Source organism: Hippocampus guttulatus, chromosome 13 (genome assembly GCF_054856545.1).
Source record: "Hippocampus guttulatus isolate MCC_2025c chromosome 13, RoL_Hgut_1.0, whole genome shotgun sequence".
Lineage (NCBI taxonomy): Eukaryota > Metazoa > Chordata > Actinopteri > Syngnathiformes > Syngnathidae > Hippocampus > Hippocampus guttulatus.
In genome coordinates, this window is record NC_141273.1 from 10,714,362 (window position 1) to 10,742,265 (window position 27,904).

The following is a 27,904-nucleotide window of genomic DNA, read 5'->3' on the forward strand; positions in this document are numbered from 1 at the left end:
CGTTGCTGCCCTCTAGGTCTCATTTTTGAGAAAGGAATCTGATGACGTTTACATCTGCGACGGGTGGTGTGACAGACACGCGACAAAACACACTGAAGGCGTTCGAAGCAAAAATTCGAGCTTTCTAGTTTGTGTGAAAAAAAAAGTGTTAAAAAGAGTGAAAGGCTTGAACTGCAGCGAGTGTGAAGGGGCGGCTCGAGGGTTTACTAAAGACTTGTCTTCCGCTTTCTCGGCTGACTGGATAGGGGTGAGGGAAGGCTACCATGTAGACGCGTCAGAAGAAGAATGAGTGGTCAATCCTTTCCCACAGAGGCCACAGACGACCACACGGTCCAACAGGAAAATGAGTTGGAGGCGCTCGCATCTATTTTTGAGAAAGACTTCCAGGATCTGCGCCAAAAGGATCCGTGGAAGGTAACTGCGACGCACTACTGTTTACACTGGCGAACACACCCCTCAAAACAATATTTCATGTGCAGGATATCCTTTTCTTGACCCCCTTCTTCCCCATCTTAGGTGAAAAGACCTCCTGAGGTGCATCTCTGTTTGCGCCCTAAAGGCCTGAACTACGGCCAGGAATGTTATGTGGCTGTAGAGCTTCAGGTCAAATGTCCACCAAACTACCCAGACGTGTGAGTTCCGATCTTGGATATTTACATTTCCCCCCGGTTGCAGGAAGCAGCCGTGAATACAGTATTTACATCAAAGTATGTCACAGTTGTAATTGTTTCAACACTCGCCTTCATCACTGCTCTGACAATATCTCAAGCCTGTCTCCGAAATGCCACAATTCACTTGTTTGCAAAATCTGAAAATAAGTACATTGTTCCTTGACAATATTTGACATAATCATTTGTGACGGCTTTAATATGAAACAACATGATGAGGGCATGATGCATTTACATGGTCTGACAGTTGTAACGGCCCTCTGAAGAAATCCATAACTATAATTTGGCCGGTGACAAAAATGAATTTGAGACCCTTGCAGAAGTAAAGAGCTCCTCAGATTCAAGGTTAGGCATCTGGATTGTTTGTGAGAGATAACCAACATGGATGCAGGCCTGTGTTGTGATCTAGAAAATGAAAGTCTGCAATAGTGGTAGTTATTTATTCATCCTAACGCTGACAGCTGTCAACTATGATACTAAATTGAAGCATACGGAGAGTACACACAATATCAAAGACGTATTGTTGCTTTTAAGGAAAGTGGCCCATAAATGGTTAAGAGATTGAACAACTCAGAATAAACAGGATCGAAAAATATAATGGAAAAATACATACAAAAAGTAATAAATTCACATATTTGACCCCTCGAGAGAACTAATTTCAGCAATTTGTACCAGTTACTTATTTTCAGTCAATTTTTAGAAATGTTTCTCAAGGCAAAAATTCGAAATCAAAGGTTGAACAGCAGTGGGCGGCCCGGCGGGCCAATGGTTAATGTCAACCTCACAGTGCAGAGGTACTGGGTTCAATTCCAGCTGCGGCCTCCCTGTGTGGAGTTTGCGTGTTCTCCCCGGCCCTGCGTGGATTTTGTCCGGGTACTCCGGTTTTCTCCCATATTCCAAAAACATGCTGATTGAACACTCCAAATTGTCCCTAGGTGTGAGTATGAGTGCGGATGTTTGTTCGTCTGTGTGTGCCCTGCGATTGTCTGGCAACCAGTTCAGGGTGTCCCCGAAGATGGCTGGGATAGGCTTGTAAGGATAAGCGGATCGGAAAATGGATGGATGGATGGAAGGTTGAACAGCCTCCTGGAATGGATTTTGTTTCGACGGGCCGATGTCTGAAGAGCAAGCATTTATCATTTTCCACGGTGGTTCCGTAGGCCTCCAGAGCTGGAGCTGTTGAATGTCAAAGGTCTGTCAAATGATCATCTGCAGACCCTCCAGAGCGAACTCACCAAGATGGCAGCGGCACGATGCGGAGAGGTGAGAGTGAACACACACTTGTGCGAACGTACACGTCTTTTCTGACACTTGTCAGCCTGCCCCTCGAAACCCAGGTGATGATTTACGAGCTGGCAGACCACATCCAGGGATTCCTAAGCGAGCACAACAAACCTCCCCCACGCTCCTTCCACGACGAGATGCTGAAGAATCATCGCAGACAACAGGAGAAACGAGACCTGGAGGAGCAGCAGAAGAGAGACCAGCGGCGTAAGCAAGAGGAGGACATGGTTAGTAGAGTCATATTTTTTCAGAATAAAAAATATTATATATATTTTTTTATATGAATGATGAATTCAATGCTAATCCTTATTATTTTTAATCAATTATCTTTTTTTTATCACACTAACTCATCATATTAGGGGAAACATTAATTTTTTTTATTCCACAACTTTTAAGCAAAGAACATAAAAGTACACATTTTTTCTGTCAAAACAAAACTTTAAATTCATTGATTTTTATTTTGAAATATCTTAATAAAGAAATATAAAATGAATATGCAAATCCGCTGGTGCCGAAACCAAAAGTATGTGTGTTGCACAAGTTCTGACAGATGTTCCTCTCATAGGAAAAAGAAATAATGGCTGAAATCCAGAGACGAGAGGAAGAAAAACGTGAAGAAAAGAGGAAGAAGGAAATTGCCAAACAGGTGCAAGAGCTTCAAATATTCACATTTTCAGCACAAAATTTAGCTCATTTTTCTGATACACTTTCTGCTTGGCTAACCTCATCAGGAGCGACTTGAGAGCATGGAGCTTCCAATCACTCCTAGCATGTTGTCAAAGAGCCCACCCAGTGAATGTGGAACTCCTCCTGATGTCACAGACCCCAAGAAAATAGTCCCAAACCGCCGACGGAATAACTCAAGTACACGTCACAGGTACGTGAAAATTTCAGATTTCATTGTTATTTAGAATAACAAAACATTGGAGTTAGATTCTGTCTTCATCTGCCAGACGTGAGACAACCAGCGAGGATAACTCACACACACAGCAGCGTCTTCATTTCAACAGCAGCACCGTCGGGGAACTCGATGTCCACAGAGGGAGACATTTAGGTGAGTACAGTAGCCATGAAATTACACTTCCCAATGCTCACTGTTCATTAATTGTGTGTGTTAATATTTGCAGGAGTGAGTGAGAGGTTTGGCCGGAACGTTTATAATGGGTTTGAGGTGAACTCGGGTGACTTTGCGGTTATTTATGAGTGGTCACTGCGCTGGAACAAGAAAATGGGCAAGTTCTTTACCAGCCTGGAGAAAGGAAAGATCGAGAACTGCAAAAAGCAGGCGAGTACAGTTAGGTATTATGATTGTAGTGCTTCCATGTAGGGGTGGACGATATGGGTGAAAAAAAAAAAAGCTTTCTATTAATAAATCAATCAATCAATCAATATGTAAATCTGCAAATCTGTGCCTATTTGACTGATAGATTGGACATAATTGTATGAAGCAATTTAAAATATACAACTGGTCTCCCTGATTCCAATTTTTGAGACTGACTCACTATTAAATGTGAGAATATCAGTAGCAGTGAAATATTGTATTTGATAACGGTTACAAAAGTTGTTGACTAAGCTTGACACTGAACCCTCTGAAGATCCACGCGGCCGAAAATGAATTCAACTCCCTCCTGCGACTTGAGCACCCGAACCTGGTGCATTACAAGGCGCTGAACTCCAGCGAGAAGGAAGACTGCCTTGTAGTGGATCTGCTGATTGAGCATGTGGCCGGCATCAACTTGAACCAAAGCCTCCTCAATCACTCCCCCGTCCCTCTGGACAAACTCTGCCATTACACAGCCCAGCTGCTGGCAGTACTCGACTACCTGCATTCGAACTCGGTGGTCCACAAACAGTTGGGGGCCTCCAGTGTGCTGTTGGACTCTGAGGGCAATGTTCGACTGACCGATTACAGTTTATCCAAGAGATTCTCCGATATCTGCAAAGAAGATATTTTCGATCAGGCGCATGTGCACGTGCGTTTCTCTGAGGACACTGCGATGCCTTCCAAGTCGGGCAAAAAGGGAGACGTGTGGAACTTGGGGCTGATGCTGCTGGCTCTAAGTCAAGGCAATGAGGTGAAGGAGTATCCCGTGAAGGTGCCTTTCAACCTGCCTGCTGACTTCAGGGATTTTCTCCATAAGTACGTATGGATTTATTGCAAGAAATACGCACTCACCGGCATTTATTCTGCATATATTAGTATATCATTAGTCATATATATATATCTGCCCTCCACTATATCGAATATTGATGATAAAATTCTGCTTCATTCTGATGTGATCTATTGTAGAAAGTCTGTTTGTTGAGTGCCAAGTGTAGACGTTGGCTTTTTGTCATTCAGTCAATACCACAAGAATCTAGATTGTCGCAACTCATCGCTCCAAGTAGAAATCAGTGCACAATGTGGCGTCATAGGTGCGTCTGCCCGAACGATGTCGATCGATGGACAACCCAACAACTCTTGGACCACAACTTCATTAAACCTCCGTCACCTAGAAACCAGCCCCAGTTCCAGGATAGCAGCCCAGAAGGTGACGATATGAATATTATATGAAATAATGCGTAGCGGCTACATCAGCTACACCTGGAGGAAAAAAAAAAGATCCGATTTCTGAAGACAGTCATGGCATTATTGTACATGCCTTTTGGACTAAACTCCCTTAAAATTTGGCAGCTGTGTGCGATTAAAAAAAAAGAAGTAAATTCAGAAACAAATCTAATGTTTTGACTTTTTTTCTCAGATCTTGCTGTGGACTTTGCATCATCTGTGAACCCACGTAGTCACATCCTCAACGCTCCATTCACTTCTGGAATTCAGAGACAGTTTTCTCGCTACTTCAATGAGTTTGAGGAACTCCAACCTTTGGGGAAAGGGGCCTTCGGTGCTGTGATTAAGGTTTTCTTCTCCTTTGATACATCCGAAACAATGTCACTTCCATGTATCGTATGTGTGCGTCATTTATCCTCCCTCTCTGATTTAGGTTCAGAACAATCTTGATGGTTGCTACTATGCTGTGAAGCGCATCCAGGTCAACCCCGCCAGCAAGCAATTCAGACGAATCAAAGGCGAAGTGACGCTGCTGTCGCGTCTCAACCATGAGAACATCGTGCGCTACTACAACGCGTGGATCGAGAGGAGCGAAATGCCAGTGGGGGGGATGCCGAGCAACACCGATAGCTCCGAGCCTCCGAGCACTGCTGACAGGCCGACTCCGGTCAGGAAAGCTCTCCCCCGACTCAACGGGCTGGGCCTTGCTGACGACGTGGAAGACATTGCGCCGCCTCCAGCCCTGTCTAGCTCAGTGGAATGGTCCACGTCTATTGAGAGGTCTTCGAGTGCTAAATGTGTTCGGCACCAGTCGAGTGATGAGGAGGACGACGACGACGATGATGAGGATGATGATGTGTTCGGAGCTTCTTTTTTGTGAGTTCCTTTTTAAGTCTGAGAGCACAAACTCCTCATACAGCACTGAAGCTGATTTTTTAAAAAATATTTCCTGCCATTTAGGCCATCAGATGACTCCATCAGCGATGTCATCTTTGACAATGGCGGCGATAGCACAGATGAAATGTCGCAGGTTTGATTATTTCTTGCCGTCGCTTTGTCATTTTGTTTGTTGTTATCAAGTCAGTAACGCAGACGCACGGCGTGCCTCTGCAGGGAGAGCCAAGCAAAGGACTGGTGAATGAAACAACGGAAAGTGCGGACTCTGATCGACCCTTTGTCACAGTGCATTACTTGTACATACAAGTAAGTGTTGGCTTAATGCGCCACGTTTACCACGAGATGTCTCTCCACAACTTTTAAACCATCTGACGATGTTCCCTGTTCAGATGGAATACTGTGAAAAAAGCACTTTGCGTGACACAATCGACCAAGGTCTGCATAATGACCAGAATCGACTCTGGAGGCTCTTCAGGGAAATCCTAGACGGTCTTTCTTACATCCACCAACAGGTTTTTACTGTGTGCTTTCAAATTGTCACATTTTTACTATTATTTTATTCACGCTTCAGTTTCCGTTGATCACACTGCCACATTCATCCTCCGCTTTCTAAGGGAATGATTCACAGGGACCTGAAGCCTGTCAATATCTTCCTTGACTCCCAAGATCATGTGAAAATTGGTGATTTTGGCCTGGCTACGGACCATCCGGCCACTGTGGTAATTGCTAATCTATAAAGTACACTTGACACGTCTTTAACTCCAGCTACACTCGCCATTTATTTCATTAGCTATACGGTAGTTCACCTGTTCCATTTTTGTTATTTATTGTTGTTTATTGTCTAAATGAGTCATAGAGGGAAATTCAGCTACTTAAACGGTGATGGTTTGTGCAATTGGTGACTCTGAGGCGCCGGGTTTTTGTGCCTTGCTAAAGACGATGCAGACTTGCATTTTTCCAACTTTAAATTGCAGTTTTGGTCGCACACAATTGGACCTGAACAGTGACCCACCTGTTCCGAAGTCTGAGTCCTGCTTGTATGTTGTCAATGTCACCAAGACATTAAACAGCTTTTCAATACTGTGCATAGAAGTTTAAAATACCACCCTCGCACTGCATCTCATCAATTTGTGCAGTTGAACTAAACGAAATGGCCGGCATCTGAATGTATATTAAACAAATGGCGTCTCTCTCCCAGGATGCAGGTACATTTGAAGTGGAGGAGAGTGGCTCTGCAGCACTGCAAAAACTGGACCCAACAGGTGCTAAAACACAGAAAATAATCCACCCTACCCCCTCCATTTTTAAAATTAGATGACATGCATCTTTTCTTATGCACTGCTATCACCTGCAGGAAACTTGACCGGTATGGTTGGTACAGCCCTCTACGTTAGTCCAGAAGTTCAAAGAAATACCAAAGCTAGCTACAATCAAGTAAGCTTTTGCATTTCAGACATTGTCCTCATGGCAAAACATTTAGTTTTTTGAATCAGTCAAATTTCAGGAAAATCTACCTGGCTGTGTGCTATTTTTTTTTATTATGTAATTCGTAGTAAAGCGCACATTGTAGATAATCTTATTTTCTGTTCTCAGAAAGTTGATTTGTTCAGCCTGGGTATCATCCTCTTTGAGATGTCTTACCGGCCGATGATTACTGAGGCTGAGCGCATTTCTGTCCTGAGCCAGCTTCGTGTGGTATGTGCGTAACTGAGATTCATCCTGGAAAGACTTCTGGGCCACGTTACTTACCTCACCTCCTTTTCTTTCTTCAGGAGGCCATTCACTTCCCTGACGACTATAGTAGATATGAGCAAGGAACGCAGGTGATGAATGTTTTGACACGGCATTAGGAATGAATAGTTTTCCATGCTGTTATCGCCTCCTCCCTGTGTTGTCATCAACCCAGATTGATGTGTTGCACTTGTGTCTTTACTGTCAGAGGAAAGTGATAGAATGGCTTCTGAAGCATGACCCCGCGCTACGACCCACTGCCCAGGAGCTACTCAAGAGCGAACTGCTGCCGCCGCCCCAGATGGAGGAGTCGGAGCTGCATGAAGTGTTGCAGCACACCATGGCCAATATCAATTGCAAAGCTTACCGCAGCATGGTGGCCCAGTTGTTTGCTCAGATGAATTCGCCAGTCATGGATTTCACCTACGATATAGACCTTCACAAGGTATGAGGTTGACTTATGCTGAGAAAGTTTTGAAAGGAGTTTGATAGTTAATTTTGTACGAGCATTTAAGGTCCAAAAATACGTTGTATCAATTTTGGCTTCATAAAGTTGGTTTGACCGCATATTTCATTCACCATTTCCCTTCTCCGCCTTGAGGTGTCACTGTGGCCTCGTGATAAACTGCGGCAAACCCCACTCATCATGCGGCCCGCAAAGGCACGTTCATGCTTGTTCCATGCCTTGTGTTCTTTTAACAGAGGCTGTTTGTTTTGTCCCCCTCCAGGGCAGCTTCAGCTTCAGCAGCGCCAAATTGCAGCAGTATGTGTATGAGACGATCACCAGGATTTTCAAGAAGCACAGTGAGTGTGGAAGCCTTGCTCTCAGAATTTGGGCATGTGGGGAGCTGACAACAACGTGCAAACCTCTGAGACTCGGCCATCTGCTCTACCGAATCTTGCATGAACAATAAATGCACTGTTTTGAAGAGCAAGAGTCGACTCAGGTAGCCTGTGTTGTGCTGCGTTTTTGCAAATGACTGATTAGCTCCAGCTGCTCATTTTCTATCTCCTCACACGCATCACTTCTTTCAAGGTGAGGGTTATGTTATGTTAGGCGTACGCCTGCGGCCCTGTGTGATGTGTGCCATCAGGTGCAGTACGCCTGCAGACGCCGCTGCTGCTTCCCAGACACAGAAAGCTCTGTGAAGGCAGCGAGCCGGCCTGCTTCATGGATCACAGTGGCATGCTGGTGACACTGCCCTACAACCTTCGTGTGAGTGTCTTCCACTTTGCGCAACGCAACCGTACGGTGCCAGATGTTCAGTAGAAAGGGAACTCTGTTTATTCAGGAGAAACTACCACGAGGAAACCATGTGACCTAAGTGGTTGATTGAATGCTGCAAGATATGCATCGCCATCATTCATTACTGTACATGAATGCATTGAACAACTCACCTCTTCTTTTGATTCTAGATGGCGTTTGCGAGATATGTCGCCCGAAACAACATAACCCATCTAAAGAGGTAACAATTGAACCCAGTATGGGCTAAATGTGTAGATCATGAAGAGTTTTTGTCAATCAGGAGTTTGTTTTACCTAACGTTTGTCTCAATAAAATGATGCCAGCGCATCCCTGCTATAAAACCTTTGGAGGTTACGAAAGATGCATATTGAACTAGTTTGCATAGCGGTGTAAGAAAGTCGTGCGTCACGGGGCGCTTAGATCTGCTTAGTTACAGCTATAATATCGATTTTTCAATTGATTTAAGGCGTCGAACTGTCCGCTAAATACAAGTCCAAAGCGTCGACGACACACATACAGTTATGGTTTCCTATGCTAGGATCCCTATGGGGATTTCATCCATCCATCCATTTTCCGAACCGCTTAATCCTCACTAGGGTCGCGGGGGGTGCTGGAGCCTATCCCAGCTGTCTTCGGGCAGTAGGCGGGGGACACCCTGAATCGGTTGCCAGCCAATCGCAGGGCACACAGAGACGAACAACCATCCACGCTCACATTCACACCTAGGGACAATTTTAGAGAGTTCAATCAGCCTGCCATGCATGTTTGTGGAATGTGGGAGGAAACCGGAGTACCCGGAGAAAACCCACGCAGGCCCGGGGAGAACATGCAAACTCCACACAGGGAGGCCGGAGCTGGAATTGAACCCAGTACCTCTGCACTGTGAAGTCGACGTGCTAACCACTGGACTACCGGGCCACCCCCCCTATGGAGATTTCCATGAGAAAACTGCTGCTCGTCGATTTCATCCTCAGGACTTAAACCGCCGTGACTGAAACAGTGAAGCTGCTGATTGAGCATGAGCCTGCTCCTATTATCCTCCTCAGCCTCTTCGCCACACCTCATGGGGCTAAATGTATATTCCAGGGGCCTCATTTATCTTAGATTGCATAGAGCAAGTTCTAAATTTGTCCGTACAACTGAAATTTTGTATATGTGTAATTGTATTGAAATTTGTCTCCAGTTGACCATATATAGTACTCGCGAACCCTTCAAGGAATCCCAAATCATGGCAAATCAGGTGGAGAGAAACTCAGATACTGACATTGATACTTGTCTAAGATGTAGAAACAAATAAATAGTCCTGTTTGGGAGAATTATTGCAAGTGTTATCAATAAACGAAAAACAACGACGAGGGAAGGGAGAATTGTTTGATATCTAACTTGATGCAAAAAAAAAAAAGGGCACGTTAATACTTCCAGCATGTAATAATAATAATAATAATAATAGATTTTATTTATAAGCGCCTTTCAAGACACCCAAGGACACTTTACAATAACAAAAAACACAAAACTATACGGGTTGCGCAGCGGCAGCCAAAACGCGCCAGTAGATCAGATTGCACTGGTCAACAGAGAGGCTTTCATCGCCCTCAAATTTTCACGAATATTTTTGAGGCCAATTAAATAAAAGTTTAAAATTTTGAGTTTTTCATTGAATTTATTGCTTTGGCATTCCAGAAAAAAAGCCACCGATTGTTGAATAGTCCAATATGACTTAATCTAGTTCTATTTTACATAATGTATTGTTGTTGTGAACAACCTGATGTACTAGAAAGAAAGAAAAACGAGGGCAGATTTGGAATGAGTGCAAACAATTCTTTTTGAAAAGTTTGCTTGCATTTCTAATGAAGGTGAGGTTAAGCAGCTCGGATAATGGATGGATGGATGGGTGAAATATAACAGCAGAAGGATAATGGTCATGTCAATTTGGTATGTTTTCCAAATTTGTGTCGTTGAGTAAAAACACGCTTGTTTTCCCTCTTTTCCAAGGTACAGCATCGATCGTGTCTTCCGGCCCAGGAAGCTGGATCGCGCCCACCCAAGGGAGCTTCTCGAGTGTGCCTTTGACATCATCACACCAGTCACCAACAGCCTGCTCCCAGATGCCGAGTCCATTTACACAATCTCTGAAATAGTTCAGGAATTCCCTGCACTTCAGGTTCTTCCCCCTTCTATCATATTTGAAATAACTTCAATGTCAACGTGTGCTCCGCTGCTATGTCTTGCTTCACTTCGCGACAGAACATTTTGTTGACGGGCTCCTCGCGTCCTCGTTCTTTCCAGCGAATGCCGTCATCTCAACTTGCGTTGTTTGTTTTCTTACTCCCCTAAACGTCCCACTCGCATGCCTAACATACCAAACTGTTGAGGAAGTCTGACAGATTTACACCATGTTTATTATATACACCCTAAATCAGTTTGGCACGGCTTACTTCACTTCCTCCCCTCCCTCCCTGCAAAATCCATTTCCTGTCCACACTTCCCAGTGCTGCCAGTTTTGACCGGCATGTCTCTTGAACCCAATCAACCCAAATTCAACCCTTGTAGGGGTCCGCCGAGCCACCCAATGCAATGTGAAAGCTTTTGCATAATTTGGAATGTCATTTAAGAGAGGAGCAAGGGACGCGATCGTCTACTTGCATTGGCTTTTGTGCATTTAGCTGTGCTGGGCGATGCTAAAAACGAGACATGGGCTCCCAATAATAATTGAAACAGATCTTCCTCCAACCTTCCAGGGATTATTTCTGCATGATAGAAGAAATGTATTTTTTGGGGGGAGTGGCAATCACATGATTAAAAAAAAAAAAGTTTTAACTTCAGTCCCATAACTTATTCCCTCCCAAAGACGTTTTTAAACGTCTTTTCAGACTTGGTCCAGAATTGGTTGGTACTGAATGAGTTAAAGGGCTGTCATTTATGTCGCGCTTTTCGACCTCGGGTACTCACGGCGCATTAACACTGTTACCACGTTCACTTACTGATGACGTATCAGGATCAGGAGCAACGGGGGGTTCAGTATCTTGCTCAAGGACACTTTGACACGGTCGCAATGATTGAGTCGACCACTCTACCCCTGAGCCATGCCGCCCCACCTGTGATCACGTATTTTGTTGGTATAAGCCACTAGATGCATTGATTGTCCGTGGATCATAAAGCACTTTTCTCTCTTTTAGATATTTACATTCTATATATAGTATCTGCTGTTTGTGTTCCAACCCCCCCCCCCCCTTTTTTATATTTATTTTATTAAATGAAATTTTTCGAGCAATCACTCTTTCCTACCGTTAAACAGATAGTAGCGCTTCTCTGCTGGTATTGCAGTGTCTTTGTCGGAAATTGATTTATTATTATTATTATTTTTGTCCCCTTCTTTCATTTCCAGGAGAGAAATTACAACATTTATCTGAACCATACTAGTTTACTGAAGGCCATCCTGCTTCACAGCGGAATCCCCGAGGACAAACTGAACCAGGCCTCCAACATACTGTGTGACGCCATGGTCAGTAACAGTCTCACGTGTCTCACAGATGTTGTCCACATGAGGTGTCTGTGGCAGGTTCTACGCTCGCGTCTGTTGAATCTGGTGAATCCTGTTCTGAACCTTTCCCTAGAGTGAAAAGCTGACCAAACGTGAGCTACAGGCAAAGTTCTGCAACTTTTCACTGTCGACAAACAGCGTGAGTGTCCACCGGGTGTTTCGGTTATCCGGATAAATAATCCCACAGCAGCATGTTGCTCCGTCATTGCCGCTGCGCTTTGCCTCCTCTCTTGTGTACAGTTGCAGGTGTTGTACAAGTTCATAGAACAGAAGGGCACTCTGAAAGAAGTGGCACCATTACTGGCTTCACTCACCAAGCAAAAGACGGCCGTCATGCAATTGGCCAAGCAGGGCCTCAAGGACCTGGAGGAGGTTACGGTGCTGCTTCAAAGACTCGGAGTGAAACTGCCAGTAAGGGTGTCTCTTGTAAACGGGTTAACTAAGCACAGAGTGTCTTAAAAAGTCTACACCACCCGGATTTTTGTGTTATTACAAAAAAATAAAATGAGAACCGGATGAATAATGAGAGAACTTTTTCCACTATTAATGTGACCTATAACCTATGCCAGTCAGTAGTATTAAAAAAAAAAGTCTTTTTGACGGGAAGTAAAAATAAAATAAGAAAATGTGGTTGCAAAAGTGTGTACCCCTTCTAATAACACCATGTTTCACTGTTGGTATGGTGTTCTTTTGGTGATGATCGTCAGTGTTTGTGCCAACCATATCTTTCGGACCCTGTCACATCACGTCCCCTGTTACGGGAGGGTGTGCCCGTCATGCATCCACTTGATCTCAGTTGTTAATTTTTACTTCCCCTCTCCAGCGGATTCTTATTTTTTCAGTTGTACATGTCATCTGTGACATTTCTGGTGGGGAAAAAAAGATTTATCTTGATTTCACAAAAATCTGGCATTTGAACAGGGTTCTGTAGACGCTTCATACCCACAGTATGTTCTTGACCCCGTTTAATGTCGATTGGATCTCCCTACAGGTGGTCGTCAATTTAGGCTTGGTGTACAAGGTGCAACACCATTCTGGAATAATCTTCCAGTTTGTGGCCTTCATCAGGAAGCGCAAACGAATTGTACCAGACATACTGGCAGCTGGAGGGCGCTACGACCACCTGGTAGTGTAATCTCATGCACAATCCACACTTTTTGACACATTTCAATTTTAAAAACTAAGACTAAGACGGATTCCTAAATGAACATTTATCTGACCTTCATTTGATTAGTGATGCAAGATTTACTTTTTCTATTGTAAGATCCTGGAATTTCGTGGGCCCGCCTCCACAGTGCCAGTACCCTCTGCAGTGGGCGCCAGCGTGGCGTTTGACAAAGTGTGTGCCGTGGTGGCCGGCATGGCGGAGCCAGTGAGGAAAACACACACACACACACACACCACACACTAACATCTGACATCTAATTATAATGAAGGAGCAGCAGACGGGATCATATTTAATTTCTCCTTATTACAGCATTTGGCCGACACGTACAGAAGCAAGTTAATAACTATGATCACTGGGAGTCTATAATTAGTATCTACCGGTACGGTATTTAATAATATATGTAAGGGTTAGATTCTAAGAAAAAAAGAATGAGGAGGTGAGAGAAAAAAATGATACTTTAAATTTGGGATCAATTCATTTGTTGTTCTACATTTCTGAAAAGAATCCATGTATAATACAAATCAACATCTGCAATATACAGTAGTAGTACACTGCGGCGTTGTGCTGTGTGTAGTTAAGAAATGATCTCTGCTGAAGGCGTGATTGTTATTTCGAAACAATTTAACTGTGGAGCTTGGCTTCAACGTGACTTGTTGCAAAAGTGATTCTAACAGCCATCGGAACGCAAGGCATAGCTGCTGAAAAGCTGCCATCCATTGCAGTGTGTTACTGACGGCGCGCGCTTGCTGTGTTCACTGACATAAATAGGCCTCAATGTTGTTTTCGTAACGCTGTCATATCTGTGATCTTTTTCCTCAGCCGTCATTAAGTTCTTGTGATGTCCTCGTGGTCCCTGTGGGACATTCATCCATGTCCAGAGCCATCAGTGTCCTCCAGAAGCTGTGGAGCAGCGGTGTCACTGCAGACATTGCCTACGATGTCTCACAGGTTTGTGTTCATCTAATGGTTACTTGAACTCTTAATGGTGACCGCTTTGATAAATGTAGGGCAGAAATCCAGGCTGGGCTTTTCCTTATGCCGTAATTTCTCGAGAATAACATGGACTCTGAAAATCACCCATTCAAAAGCAGTTTTTCCACAGGACTTTGTATGTTATGCATTCTCCTGACTTGCTGATATCCGCACCCAATTCAATTTTAGAAAAAGTTTCTGTCCAAAAAATAAAAAAGTGTGTTATTCTTGAGAAATTACTGGAGTTGTTAAGACTATACACAGACCTGATTGGCTGGATCAGATCAACAGATATTTCACATAATCATGGAAAATCTGTCTTCACTTGTCTTAATTTGCCGATGCACAAAATAAGATGTTACTGTAAACACAATCTCGATCAATTCAGGGACATTGTGTTGACGTGCAGAGAGTAAATGTATGTGTATTGTATTGTATAATGTGTATTGAATGTTTTTCAAAGTTGTTGGGAGAACTTTTAAGGCTCGATTATGAGTATTTTTTCCCCCCAATGCATTTCACGTGGCAATCCATTATACATGAATTTTGGCCATTTGTGGGCCGGGCCGCTCCCAATCTCGGTCGACTGTACAGTAAATAGTTTAAATAGATTGGAGAAATGGGTCCACACTCTGATTGGATCGCTAATCGTTTTGCATTTTGTATTTTTAACTTGCTGATTGGTGCTCTGCTCCAAATCCTGATTGCGTGAAGCCCGGTAATTGTACTATTCAAAGTATATTTCTGATTTTCACACCTATTTTATGTGCCTGTTCTTGTAAATATCTACTCAGGTAATTATGTCGCAGCACGTCCATGCATTTGGACACGGGGTCCACCGACATGTAATTTAAGAGGCTGTGATAAGTGTTGAACTGAAGCCAATGTTTTAGTTGAGCTTTTAAAGTCAGGCCCTTAGCTTGGCAATTTTAAACTTAACGATAAGGTCTCGGTGCCATTTGGAAGGGATTCTGCCCCATTCGCTTGTTTATAAGAATGAGCAGTCACAATGTGATACAATTGTCAACACTTAATGGAACCTTATCAGCCTCTCACAGGCAACGCTATCAGCAAATATAAACTGTATGTAGCATGAGCCCAACGGGCACTCATAAAAATTCTTAATGACCCAATATAAGGCTTTCCAAATTCAAAGGAACAGCAGCCACGACAAATTATCACGTCTGGCTTCTGCCTCATATAGCGCCTCTATTCGCACCCATTGGAGATGGTTAGTTTGTTTTCCCGAAATTCAAATTGATTTAACCCTTTAGGGGGCAGCGGTTGCTGCAGTGGACAGCTTATCATGTTATCGGGTCCCAGGGTGCTTGAAAGGGTTAAATATCATACACAATGTTGCAAGTCCTAAATATATATGTTTATACTGTGTATTAACATGAAACAAGTTTTGAAAACCGAGCCAGAGAATTACCAGTGCTAAATATCTACATATATATTTTTTCTGCTTCATGACTCGCAAATAAGAAATCGATAAACACTGCACTATACACCACAGCAATGTAGGTGACTTCAAGCGGTCAGGAGACCGTCGACTTATTTGAAAAGAGAATATTGGTGAGTGAATGAATTTTTGAATCCTTCAAAGACACTCCTAATCAATAACTTTTTGTTAAAATCCTACAACAACTGACATCTGCCTTCCTATAAATTTTCTATTGGGAATAATCAAAAATAGTCAATTTGAAAATGATGTTGGGGCTCGCAAACTTTTATTTGGAGAACACAAACTGTGATGTTGCAATGTGATAGTTGTCTCAGTGAAAGAAGAAACATGCTGTGATTGGAATGAAAAAAACAAGCAGAGTCCTGATGCCTCTTTCACTTTCTGCGAGTATACCTGTACTGTATTGTTGTTATTGTAAAGTGTCCTTGGGTGTCTTGAAAGGCGCTTATAAATAAAATCTATTATTATTATTATTATTATTATTATTTGAGAAGACCAAGCACTCGACAAAGATGTGGTCTCTGGTGCCTGCACATTTTTTTGCTCTTCCTTTTAATATTGTGCTTCTGACCGTGTTTATTTTTCTGTACTAACTTGGGATGTAAGTGGCCACCCTCTCTGCCTCAATGCTCCGAGAAGCAAATTAGGAAGAGTTGGCTTCTGGCTGGAAACAAGCAGCCCTCTCTAAATGGTCGATGGTGTTTGTGTGGTTTCAGCTAATTACGTGTGTGGCCCAACACCCAAATAATTGGTCGGACTTTTAGAACGGCTTATTCAGATTAGGCTTTTGTGAGCCCCCGTCACATGGCAGTCTTTGCAGCGCCGCTGAAAGCGCACTTCCAGTTTGCCTAAGCCAGCTAAGGGCTTCGATGGAGCATTTTCACATTATCTGTAACCTTTGGTTCACATCAGGGGGCGTTTTAAGTCTAAGAAGTACAGGTTGACAAACACGGTGATGTTCACGTAATTAATTACACATAGTTGCAGAAGACGGCAAGGTTTGTTTTTAACTGACAATTGAAGGACATGACTATTGGTTTATCTTTGCAAAGGCACGGTTTACACATACAGGGGACGTGTAATTTGAGATTCCAAGGCAAACTAAAAGTTGATATGTTTTAGTCTCAGGAGACGTTGATGAAACACTGCCGGGTGGCTGGCATCACGTGCATGGCCATGGTATCCGACAAAGAAGGGAACTACGTGAAGGTAATCCGCCCACTGAGAATCTACTTGTACATCTTATGGATAAAAGTATTAAAAACCTTTGCCATTTTTACTTGCAGATATAAAATATAGAGTTGATGTTCCACCTTTCGGAAGATTTTCTGCAAGATTTTAGTGTGTGTATGTGGGATATATTATTATATTTTAATACATGCATCAAGAAAATGCATTTTCTAGTAATACTATGGATTTGATCAAATTTGCTTTGTGCACTGGAGCAAAGCCAGAGTCCTTCTCCACAGATCCCATAAAAGTTGAAGCATAGATTTTGTCCATCCATCCATCCATTTTCTGAACCGCTTAATCCTCACAAGGGTCGCGGGGGTGCCGGAGCCTACCCCAGCCGTCTTCGGGCAGTAGGTGGGGGACACCCTGAACCGGTTGCCAGCCAGCCAGGGCACACAGAGACGAACAACCATCCGCGCTCACAATCACACCTAAGGACAATGTAGAGTGTTCGATCAGCCTGCCATGCATGTTTTTGGAATGTGGGAGGAAACCGGAATATCCGGAGAAAGCCCACGCAGGCACGGGGAAAACATGCAAATTCCACACAGGGAGGCCAAAGCTGGAATTGAACCCGGTACCTCTGCACTGTGAGATCGACGGGGCTAACCACTGGACCACTGGCCCGCAGCATAGATTTGCCCAAAAATACATTAAAATAATACATTTTATTTGAAGACACTTTTCATCGTACTTCAAGACACTTGATAACAAGAATTGAGGAATCCAGGATAAAAACGTACAGTTTAAAGCAAAATGTGCATTTTTTTAAACAAACAAATGTCACAAAAGAAAAACTAATTTAAAAAATAATCAAAGAATTCAAATTCAAGGCCACCTAAGTGGTCTACCCCAACCCAACTCCTGGTCGAGTCATTACAAATAAGTGCATCTCCAGACCGGTGTGCGTGAAGCATCTGTTCTTTGGTTTGTCAACACTTGGCTTTCATTCCTCTGAGGCACATCTTGATGTCATTTTAATCAATCCTCAGGTCAAATCCTTTGAGAAGGACAGACAGTCCGAGAAAAGGGTTCTTGAGTTTGAAGTGGTGGAGCACATCATTCAGAAATTTCGGACCAAATTCTTAGAAGAAAGATACATCAGGTAAAGTGATTCTTGTCAGGCTTGGAGTGTTGCTCTACCGTTTCTGGGAAGCTTGATACAAGTTGTTCTTTGTGCTCCATGCAGGGAAATATCTGAAAGCATGGGCCAGAACCCCAAAGGCTCCCAGCTCAACACCACAGGTCCTGCGCGCACACCCCTTCACCCGCACGCCTTCTGTTTACACTCACCCCGCCGATGTGAAGCATTAGCCGCATGTTGCACTCAACACATTTCACAGTTGGGCCTTTGTTTCCCTGCAGTTACTTTTATGTTTCCCAAGTCAAAGTTTAATGTGATAAAAGGTGACGATGAAAGATTAGTGTGTCGAAAGATTAGGCTCAGGTGTTGCGCTACTCACTCGTATATGCACAGCCGACAATGTGTTGTAATGATTCTGTACATTGATCGCACAAGTGTGTGTTTTTGTTTTGTTTTTTTGGTCCATAGGATCTTCTGAGCAGCACGGGAGCAGCTGCAGCATGAATATGAATGTGAATGTCATCAGTTTGGAGAAATTGTCCGCCAGTGCAAGACGCCGCTTTGAGACTCAGGTAACTGAAACGATGCGTCCGATGCCGCTTCAGCTCTCCGCGGCCGTTCCGAAAGTAAATATCGTTCCGCTTGCTTGACTTTTCAGTGCAGGCTGTGTTGATGAGCGTGTTATGTCGGACAGTTTCTCGTAAATAGAAGCTGCGTGGTTTTTATTTTCCACTTTAGACAGTTATCGTACGGTGTTTCCACGCTCTATCGCGATTCATGACTTGCGTCCGTCCCCTGTTACATCACAGTTTTTTCTCCCAGTGTGAAGGTGGGTTTTTTTTACGTCGAATAATTGAACCGCTGAATACAGTTCATGTGACATCGGGTTTATGATTGTGTACATACTAGATGCATGGTGTTGTTGCTTTTAGAATGGCTGTTTTTTGCACTTTGCTGCCATCTTGTGGCATCTTTTTTCACGGTTTCTACTTATTGCAGATTTTGGGATACACTATATATCATCGGCAATGAAAGAAGGTTCACTGTAGTATACTCCAAATTTCCCTCAGTTGCATGAAGGCACAAATCACCAGATTAATTCCCCACAATAAACTTCATTCTTAAGGATCAATTCATTGATTCATCATTTCGTGCGGCCATCACTGTGATCACCTGTCAATTACGTAATTACCCACAATGCATCCATATAGCAGGTTCAGAAAAAGCTCTTTGCGAGGGACAGCTTAGTGGTCCTCTCATGAAGTAACCGCACGCGAAAACAAATGTTATTTGTTTTCGCATGTTGTGTATGTTTATGTTTGTGCTCTTTCATTTTGACCATGCAAAGAATTCTTTTCTTCCACCCTTCTCTTTTTCATTATTTTTGACTTTGTTTATCTTACCCTTTCCCCACCTCTCAGATCCACACCAGATTACAGACTCTTGCAAACAGTTTGCAAAACAAGAGCAGTGACATCGAAGTTCTGGCAGTAAGTCATGTTGTTTGTTTACCCATACATCCACTTCCCCATCTCGTACTGTCCCTCTTTATCTTTCTCATTCAAGTGTGACATCTCTGCACGATGAAAAGGGTTTGAATAGCCAAAGTATGAAACATCTGGAGGAGGAGGCCTATTAGAGTTGTTTAAATTTACCTCATGCCAAGTTCCCCCAGTTGCCGCAAACATTGCCCTGAATCCAAACATGTCGCTATACAATACAAGGAACACATCCTTCATCATGCCACTGCCGTTTTGAGTTTTTATTTATTTTTTTTTGTGGTTGCTTCCTAGATTTATTGCCAAGATATGCACGCCATAAATCATCTTATTTACCTTGTCACGGCGCGGTCCAAAAAAATGTTTGTCGTTCCTGTGAGACTCTGGATTATATCAAAATCTCATTGGTAAATATGACTTATTGAAACATCCCACGCCTAATCACCTTCGTTCCACGAAACGGTCGCGCGGGCCTCCAAGTCTTTGTTGTTGCACGTCAGCAGCCTGTTTGTATATCAGTCCGACTGGAACACAGCAGCGCTCATTTTCCAATGATCGGCCCAGGAGGCAATTAAGCCCCTTCCTGGGAAAGGGACACGGGCTGTTTTTCAAACCAGGGGAAAGTGGAATTTTGAGTAATGGTGCTCCGAAAGAATTACGCAACCTGTCGAGTGAGATTGTACACAATGCATTCTTCTTCGCTAAATCGTCAATGCGTTATTTTGAAACACAATGGCTTCTAAATGCGCAATTTTTTTCCCCCTCTTCCTGCAGGTGGACCTTCAGAAGGAAACACTGATCAACTTCCTGTCCCTGGAGGTCAGTCCCCTCATAACTTGTCAAAAACATTTCAATAAAAAGGCTATACATCCCCGGTGATGGGAAGAATGCGGTGGGTTGGGGCTGCCTGGAAAGAGTGGGAATTATAGCTCAAGAACCCAGACAGGAAGAGGGGATCCCGTCTCCTTCCTACGGCGCGGCCTCTAGTCACGGAGGGTGGCGCGAGGGAACACCCCTGACTTTTTCCACCGGCGGGGAGACAAGCTTCATACCCGCCCCTCTTTCACAAAGCTGCCATACAGTCGGGCATGCATGCTTAGTGGGTGTTAATATTCACATTCCAGACCCCTGACCCAAAGCCTCTTTGCAATAACTGCTGTTCGAAAAGACTTGAGGGTCGTAAGGACTTTTAATTACGGTACATTGTAACCAGAAACAAGAATAAAATGGTGGTGGGCCGCGGCGTTATATAAGCGGCACCTCATAAATTGAGGGCCACCTCTGCAACAAGCTCCACATGGCAAACGGAATGACCGTAACTCTGGGAAGAGCCCGCTTAGAATCAACGTATCTTGGAGTCTGCAATTCGGATGCCGTCATCTCTTTAACAGTGACGTTTGTCAATAAGCAAGCGTAAACTTACAAGTCAACGGCCTCCGGTTAACTACTGTAAAGCACGCTGCACGCATTTGCCCATCCCAGTTTCTCTCTTCCACAGTTTGAGAATGAGGAGCAGTACAACAGCAGCGTGAAGACTCTGCTTTCCCGACTCCCCAAGCAGCGCTACCTGAAGTCCATCTGCGATGAGATCCACACTTTTAAAATGACCAAGAGGTACCATTCAGAGGGCGCGGGGACTCGGCTGCAGTGTAATTCAAACTCATTCAGTACCAGCCAATTCTAGACCAAGTCTGAAAAGACGTTTAAAAACGTCTTTGGGAGTGAATGAGTTAAGGGTGTAGAATATACATATAAAGAATATATATATATTTATAAATAAAGGAAATGGCTTGACGCTAACTAACACGGGGGACGTAGCGAGGTCGATGTACGGCTCGCATGCCTATTTAATATTCTGTCTCCCCAGCAATGTTAAATCCTCCGTGTTTGAGCCGCTTGTGTTGTGACACCCGTGAATGCCCTTTAGTGATCAGCCCCATGAGGAATTGTGGCGGCTTTTCTCTTGCATGACTGGGATGGTAGCAAAAAAGAGACCCCCCCCCCCCCCAAAAAAAATCACAGCCTTGGAAGCAAAGTTGTTTTTAATTTGCCGTCTATGTGTTTGAGTTACTATTTAGTATTTCAGTGAGTCTAAATTGATTAAAGCGCCTTACAGAAGTGAGGGGATTGTTTTTTTTGGGGGGGGCTCAGTACCTGTGTAGTTATTTATGTTGAACTTGAGGCCTAAATAAGCAAGGCCAACCAAGCAGGTTCAAGAAGGTCACCTTGCAGAATGAAGTCGACGTGCCCTGGGGGCTCAGCTGTCATGAGTAACTTGAAAAAGGCATTTGTGTGCCAGGTCACCTTCTCACAACACGACTTTACAAATTTCCTTTGAAGTGATTGAAGCTCATGAAGTGGACTTCTTTGGGCAGTTCCGTGACATGGCGTCTCCTGCTTCTTAAAGTCTGACACACGTGTCGTCTTGCCCCAGGGTGGCTGTGGTGGTCTTGTACAGCTTGAAGGATGACTACTACAAGACTCTCGTGTGAAAACCATTCTGTTCCCTGACCCGGACCACTTCCTGCTGCCGGCTCGGGAAATATTCACCTTGAATTGTGTGCTCGTATGTCGACAAGCACTAGCCCAAAAGACACTCGCTACCTTCATCATACCTCGACTTTGATGAAACCGTAGCACCCGGGTACAAGAAGGTTTGTGGACTTCAACATTGCCTTAATGCTTGAGTAGGTGGTTTTTATTTTTAAACTGACAACAGTATTTTCTTGTAATAAAGAGTGGGACTAATAGTAGGAATAAACCCTTTCTTCACATGCCTTGGTCTTGCGTGTTCTTCACCATTCTCACCCTCGCATGTCATCCTCATATGGTGTTGCGTGCTATTCCTTTCCAATGTGCAGGGATGGCAATTTTCCGCGGATACGCGGAAATCCGCCGTTTTATTTCTTAAATTGATCATTTTTGTGAATCGTCTAAATCCGAAAATTTTAGAGGGGGTCAGGTACCTTATCGTCGAGTTTTCACAAGCTCTCCCGATCAGTCTTTCCATCTTCCGATTGTAAACAGCCCTGCGATTGGACGTGTATGATGTCTTACTTGTTGTGATTGGTCGCTATATCGGCAAATGCAAATCACAAACAATCCGTGTTCGCCTTCCTAAACCCCTTTCTCGCGAATGCCGAATGTTATCGAGACTCGCGACAAAGCTAAAAAGCGTCAGATAAATGCGGGTCTGAAAAACACCCCAGTCACCAAAGGCATCTGGCCCGGTGTTTTTAGCCGAAAAAAACCGACCATATATATAGTAAGGCGTTTTTAGCCGAAAAAAACGACCATGTATAGTAGGGCGTTTTTCGACCAAAAAAAGACCATGTATAGTAAGAAGTTTTTAGCCGAAGAATAAAAGACCATGAATAGTAAGGTGTTTTGAACCGAAAAAAACCACGAAGAGTAAGGTGTTTTTAGCCGAAAAACCCCGACCATGTATAGTACGGCCTTTTTGGACGAAAAAAACAACCATGTATAGTAAGGCATTTTTGGACGAAATTTTTAGCCGAAAAAAGCGACCATGTATAGTAAGGCGTTTTTAGCCGAAAAAAACGACCATGTACTGTATATATAGTAAGGCATTTTTGGACGAAGTTTTTAGCCCAAAAAACGACCATGTATAGTAAGGCGTTTTTAGCCAAAAAAAACGACCATGTATAGTAAGGCATTTTTGGACGAAATTTTTAGCCGAAAAAAACGACCATGTATCGTAAGGCACTTTTGGACGAAAGTTTTAGCCGAAAAAAACGACCATGTATAGTAAGGCGTTTTTAGACGAAAAAAACGACCATGTATATATAGTAAGGCGTTTTTAGCCGAAAAAAAAGGACCATGAAAAGTAAGGCCTTTTTGGACGAAAAAAACGACCATGTTATAGTAAGGCATTTTTGGATGAAATTTTTAGTATAGTAAGGCATTTTTGGACGAAATTTTTAGCTGAAAAAAACAACCATATATAGTAAGGCGTTTTTAGCCGAAAAAAACGACCATGTATCATAAGGCACTTTTGGACGAAAGTTTTAGCCGAAAAAAACGACCATGTATAGTAAGGCGTTTTTAGACGAAAAAAATGACCATGTATAGTAAGGCGTTTTTAGCCATAAAAAACGACCATGTATATATAGTAAGGCGTTTTTAGCCGAAAAAAAAGGACCATGAAAAGTAAGGCCTTTTTGGACGAAAAAAACGACCATGGCATTTTTGGATGAAATTTTTAGTATAGTAAGGCATTTTTGGACGAAATCTTTTGCAGAAAAAAACGACCATATATAGTAAGGCCTTTTTGGACGAAAAAAACGACCATGTATAGTAGGGCATTTTTGGATGAAATTTTTAGCCGAAAAAAACCCCCATCTATAGTAAGGCCTTTATAGCCGAAAAAAAACCTACCATGTATAGTAAGGCGTTTTGGACGAAAAAAACGACCATGTATAGTAAGGCGTTTTTAGCCGAAAAAAACGACCATGTATCGTAAGGCCTTTTTGGACGAAAAAAATGACAATGTATAGTAAGGCATTTTTGGATGAAATTTTTAGCCGAAAAAAACCACCATGTATCGTAAGGCATTTTTGGACGAACGTTTTAGCCGAAAAAAACGACCATGTATATATAGTAAGGCGTTTTTAGCCGAAAAAAATGACCATGTATAGTAAGGCGTTTTTAGCCATAAAAAATGACCATGTATATATAGTAAGGCGTTTTTAACCGAAAAAAAAGGACCATGAAAAGTAAGGCGTTTTTGGACGAAAAAAAACGACCATGTATAGTAAGGAATTTTTGGACGGAGTTTTTAGCCAAAAAAAATGACCATGTATAGTTAGGCGTTTTTAGCCGAAAAAAAAAACGACCATGTGGTAAGGCATTTTTGGAAGAAATTTTTAGCCGAAAAAAACGACGATGTATAGTAAGGCCTTTTTAGCCAAAAAAAACGACCATGTATAGTAAGGCATTTTTGCACCAAATTTTGCACGAAAAACGCCTTACTATACTGTCGTTTTTTCGGGCTAAAAAACGCCTTACTATAATACTATGTCGTTTTTTTCGGGCTAAAAAACGTCTTACTATACTATGTCTTTTTTTCGGTCGAAAAACGCCTTACTATACTATGTCGTTTTTTCGGGCTAAAAAACGCCTTACTATACTATGTCGTTTTTTCGGGCGAAAAACGCCTTACTATACTATGTCGTTTTTTTTCGGGCGAAAAACGCCTTACTATACTATGTCGTTTTTTCGGGCTAAAAAACGCCTTACTATACTATGTCGTTTTTTCGGGCTAAAAACGCCTTACTATACTATGTCGTTTTTTTCGGGCGAAAAACAGTAAGGCATATAGTAAGGCATTTTTGGACGAAATCTTTTGCAGAAAAAAACGACCATATATAGTAAGGCCTTTTTGGACGAAAAAAACGACCATGTATAGTAGGGCATTTTTGGATGAAATTTTTAGCCGAAAAAAACCCCCATCTATAGTAAGGCCTTTATAGCCGAAAAAAAACCTACCATGTATAGTAAGGCGTTTTGGACGAAAAAAACGACCATGTATAGTAAGGCGTTTTTAGCCGAAAAAAACGACCATGTATCGTAAGGCCTTTTTGGACGAAAAAAATGACAATGTATAGTAAGGCATTTTTGGACGAAATTTTTAGCCGAAAAAAAACACCATGTATCGTAAGGCATTTTTGGACGAACGTTTTAGCCGAAAAAAACGACCATGTATATATAGTAAGGCGTTTTTAGCCGAAAAAAATGACCATGTATAGTAAGGCGTTTTTAGCCATAAAAAACGACCATGTATATATAGTAAGGCGTTTTTAACCGAAAAAAAAGGACCATGAAAAGTAAGGCGTTTTTGGACGAAAAAAAACGACCATGTATAGTAAGGAATTTTTGGACGGAGTTTTTAGCCAAAAAAAAATGACCATGTATAGTTAGGCGTTTTTAGCCGAAAAAAAAACCGACCATGTGGTAAGGCATTTTTGGAAGAAATTTTTAGCCGAAAAAAACGACGATGTATAGTAAGGCCTTTTTAGCCAAAAAAAACGACCATGGGGCTTTTTGCACCAAATTTTGCACGAAAAACGCCTTACTATACTGTCGTTTTTTCGGGCTAAAAAACGCCTTACTATAATACTATGTCGTTTTTTTCGGGCTAAAAAACGTCTTACTATACTATGTCTTTTTTTCGGTCGAAAAACGCCTTACTATACTATGTTGTTTTTTCGGGCTAAAAAACGCCTTACTATACTATGTCGTTTTTTCGGGCGAAAAACGCCTTACTATACTATGTCGTTTTTTTTCGGGCGAAAAACGCCTTACTATACTATGTCGTTTTTTCGGGCTAAAAAACGCCTTACTATACTATGTCGTTTTTTCGGGCTAAAAACGCCTTACTATACTATGTCGTTTTTTTCGGGCTAAAAAACGCCTTACTATACTATGTTGTTTTTTTCGGGCTAAAAACAACTTACTATATATACTATGTTGTTTTTTCGGGCTAAAAACAACTTGCTATACTATGTCGTTTTTTCGGGCTAAAAACGCCTTACTATACAATGTCGTTTTTTTCAGAGGAAAAACGCCTTACTATACTATGACATTTTTTCGGGCTAAAAACGCCTTACTATACATTGTCGTTTTTTTCAGCCTAAAACGCCTTACTATACATGGTCGCTTTTTTCGGCTAACAAAATTTGTCCAAAAACGCCTTCCTATATATACATGGTTGTTTTTTTTTCGGCTAAAAACGCCTTTTATACATGGTCGTTTTTTTTCGGCTCGGCTAAAAACGACTTACTATACATGGTCGTTTTTTTCGGCTAAAAAGGCCTTACTATACAGTACATGGTAATTGTTTTCGTCTAAAAACGGCTTACTATATATACATGGTTGTTTTTTTCCGTCTAAAAACGCCTTACTATACATGGTTGTTTTTTTCGGCTAAAAACGGCTTACTATACTATGTCGTTTTTTTCAGAGGAAAAATGCCTTACTATACTATGACATTTTTTCGGGCTAAAAACGCCTTACTATCCTATGTCGTTTTTTTTCAGGCTAAAAAACGCCTTACTATACTATGTCGTTTTTTTCGGGCGAAAAACGCCTTGCTATACTGTCGTTTTTTCGGGCTAAAAAACGCCTTACTATCTATGTCATTTTTCCGGGCTAAAAACAACTTGCTATACTATGTCGTTTTTTCGGGCTAAAAACGCCTTACTATACAATGTCGTTTTTTTCAGAGGAAAAACGCCTTACTATACTATGACATTTTTTCGGGCTAAAAACGCCTTACTATACATGGTTGTTTTTTTCGGCTAAAAACGCCTTACTATAAATGGTCGTTTTTTTTCGGCTAAATATCCATCCATCCATCCATTTTCCGAACCGCTTGATCCTCACTAGGGTCGCGGGGGGTGCTGGAGCCTATCCCAGTCGTCTTCGGGCAGTAGGCGGGGGACACCCTGAATCAGTTGCCAGCCAATCGCAGGGCACACAGAGACGAACAACCATCCACGCCCACACTCACACCTAGGGACAATTTAGAGCGTCCAATCAACCTGCCATGCATGTTTTTTGGAATGTGGGAGGAAACCGGAGCACCCGGAGAAAACCCACGCAGGCCCGGGGAGAACATGCAAACTCCACACAGGGAGGCCGGAGCCGGAATCGAACCCGGTACCTCTGCACTGTGAAGCCGACGTGCTAACCACTGGACTACCGGGCCGCCTCGGCTAAATATTTCATCCAAAAACGCCTTACAATACATGGTTGTTTTTTTTTTTTTCGGCTAAATATTTCGTCCAAAACGCCTTACTATACATGGTGGGTTTTTTCGGCTAAAAACGCGTTACTATACATGGTCGTTTTTTTCGGCTAAAAATTTAGTCCAAAAATGCCATGGTCGTTTTTTTCGTCCAAAAAAGCCTTATTATACATGGTCGTTTTTTTCGGCTAAAAATTTCGTCCAAAAACGACTTACTATTCATGGTCGTTTTTTTCGGCTAAAAACACCCTACTACACATGGTTGTTTTTTTTTTGTCTAAAAACGCCTTACTATATATACATGGTCGGTTTTTTTCGGCTAAAAACGGCTCATCGTTCACTTCAAAGAGTACCGGCTCGTTCGCGACCGACACATCACTTGAGAAAATATAGGTGATTGAACAGTCGGAGGCGGCCCGGTGGTCCAGTGTTTAGTGCGTCGACCTCACAGTGCAGAGGTCGTGGGTTCGATCCCGGCTCCGTCCTCCCTGTGTGGAGTTTGCATGTTCTCCCCGGGCCTGCGTGGGTTTTCTCCGGGTACTCCGGTTTCCTCCCACATTCCAAAGACATGCATGGCAGTCTGATTGATCACTCAAAATTGTCCCTAGGTGTGAGTGTGAGCGCGGATGGTTGTTTGTCTCTGTGTGCCCTGCGATTGGCTGGCAACAGATTCAGGGATAGGCTCCAGCATCCCCCGCGACCCTAGTGAGGATACAAGCGGTTCGGAAAATGAATGAATGAATGAATGAAAAGTCAGAGGTGCTGCCAAAAAGAACCCTTTCTGCACTGAAATACAATGA

General features: G+C 42.7%; 1 protein-coding gene across 1 annotated transcript; it reads left to right on the forward strand.

Moving 5' to 3' along the window:
• Positions 1 to 52: 52 nt before the first annotated feature.
• On the forward strand, positions 53 to 22,110 carry eif2ak4 (eukaryotic translation initiation factor 2 alpha kinase 4). The gene is made up of 39 exons (XM_086127268.1): positions 53 to 414; positions 517 to 632; positions 1,829 to 1,931; positions 2,006 to 2,179; positions 2,518 to 2,598; positions 2,684 to 2,829; positions 2,906 to 3,006; positions 3,080 to 3,237; positions 3,548 to 4,092; positions 4,368 to 4,483; positions 4,694 to 4,848; positions 4,934 to 5,376; positions 5,461 to 5,530; positions 5,614 to 5,703; positions 5,787 to 5,909; positions 6,012 to 6,116; positions 6,596 to 6,659; positions 6,752 to 6,831; positions 6,991 to 7,092; positions 7,170 to 7,220; positions 7,337 to 7,573; positions 7,857 to 7,932; positions 8,223 to 8,344; positions 8,545 to 8,594; positions 10,367 to 10,535; positions 11,760 to 11,876; positions 11,989 to 12,054; positions 12,156 to 12,326; positions 12,907 to 13,041; positions 13,180 to 13,287; positions 13,903 to 14,031; positions 16,643 to 16,729; positions 17,746 to 17,858; positions 17,943 to 17,998; positions 18,306 to 18,409; positions 19,259 to 19,327; positions 20,111 to 20,155; positions 20,835 to 20,950; positions 21,771 to 22,110. Exons 1-39 carry the CDS (start codon positions 286 to 288, stop codon positions 21,826 to 21,828), a joined length of 4,980 nt encoding a protein of 1,659 aa, XP_085983394.1. The 5' UTR covers positions 53 to 285; the 3' UTR covers positions 21,829 to 22,110.
• The last annotated feature ends 5,794 nt before the right edge of the window (positions 22,111 to 27,904 follow it).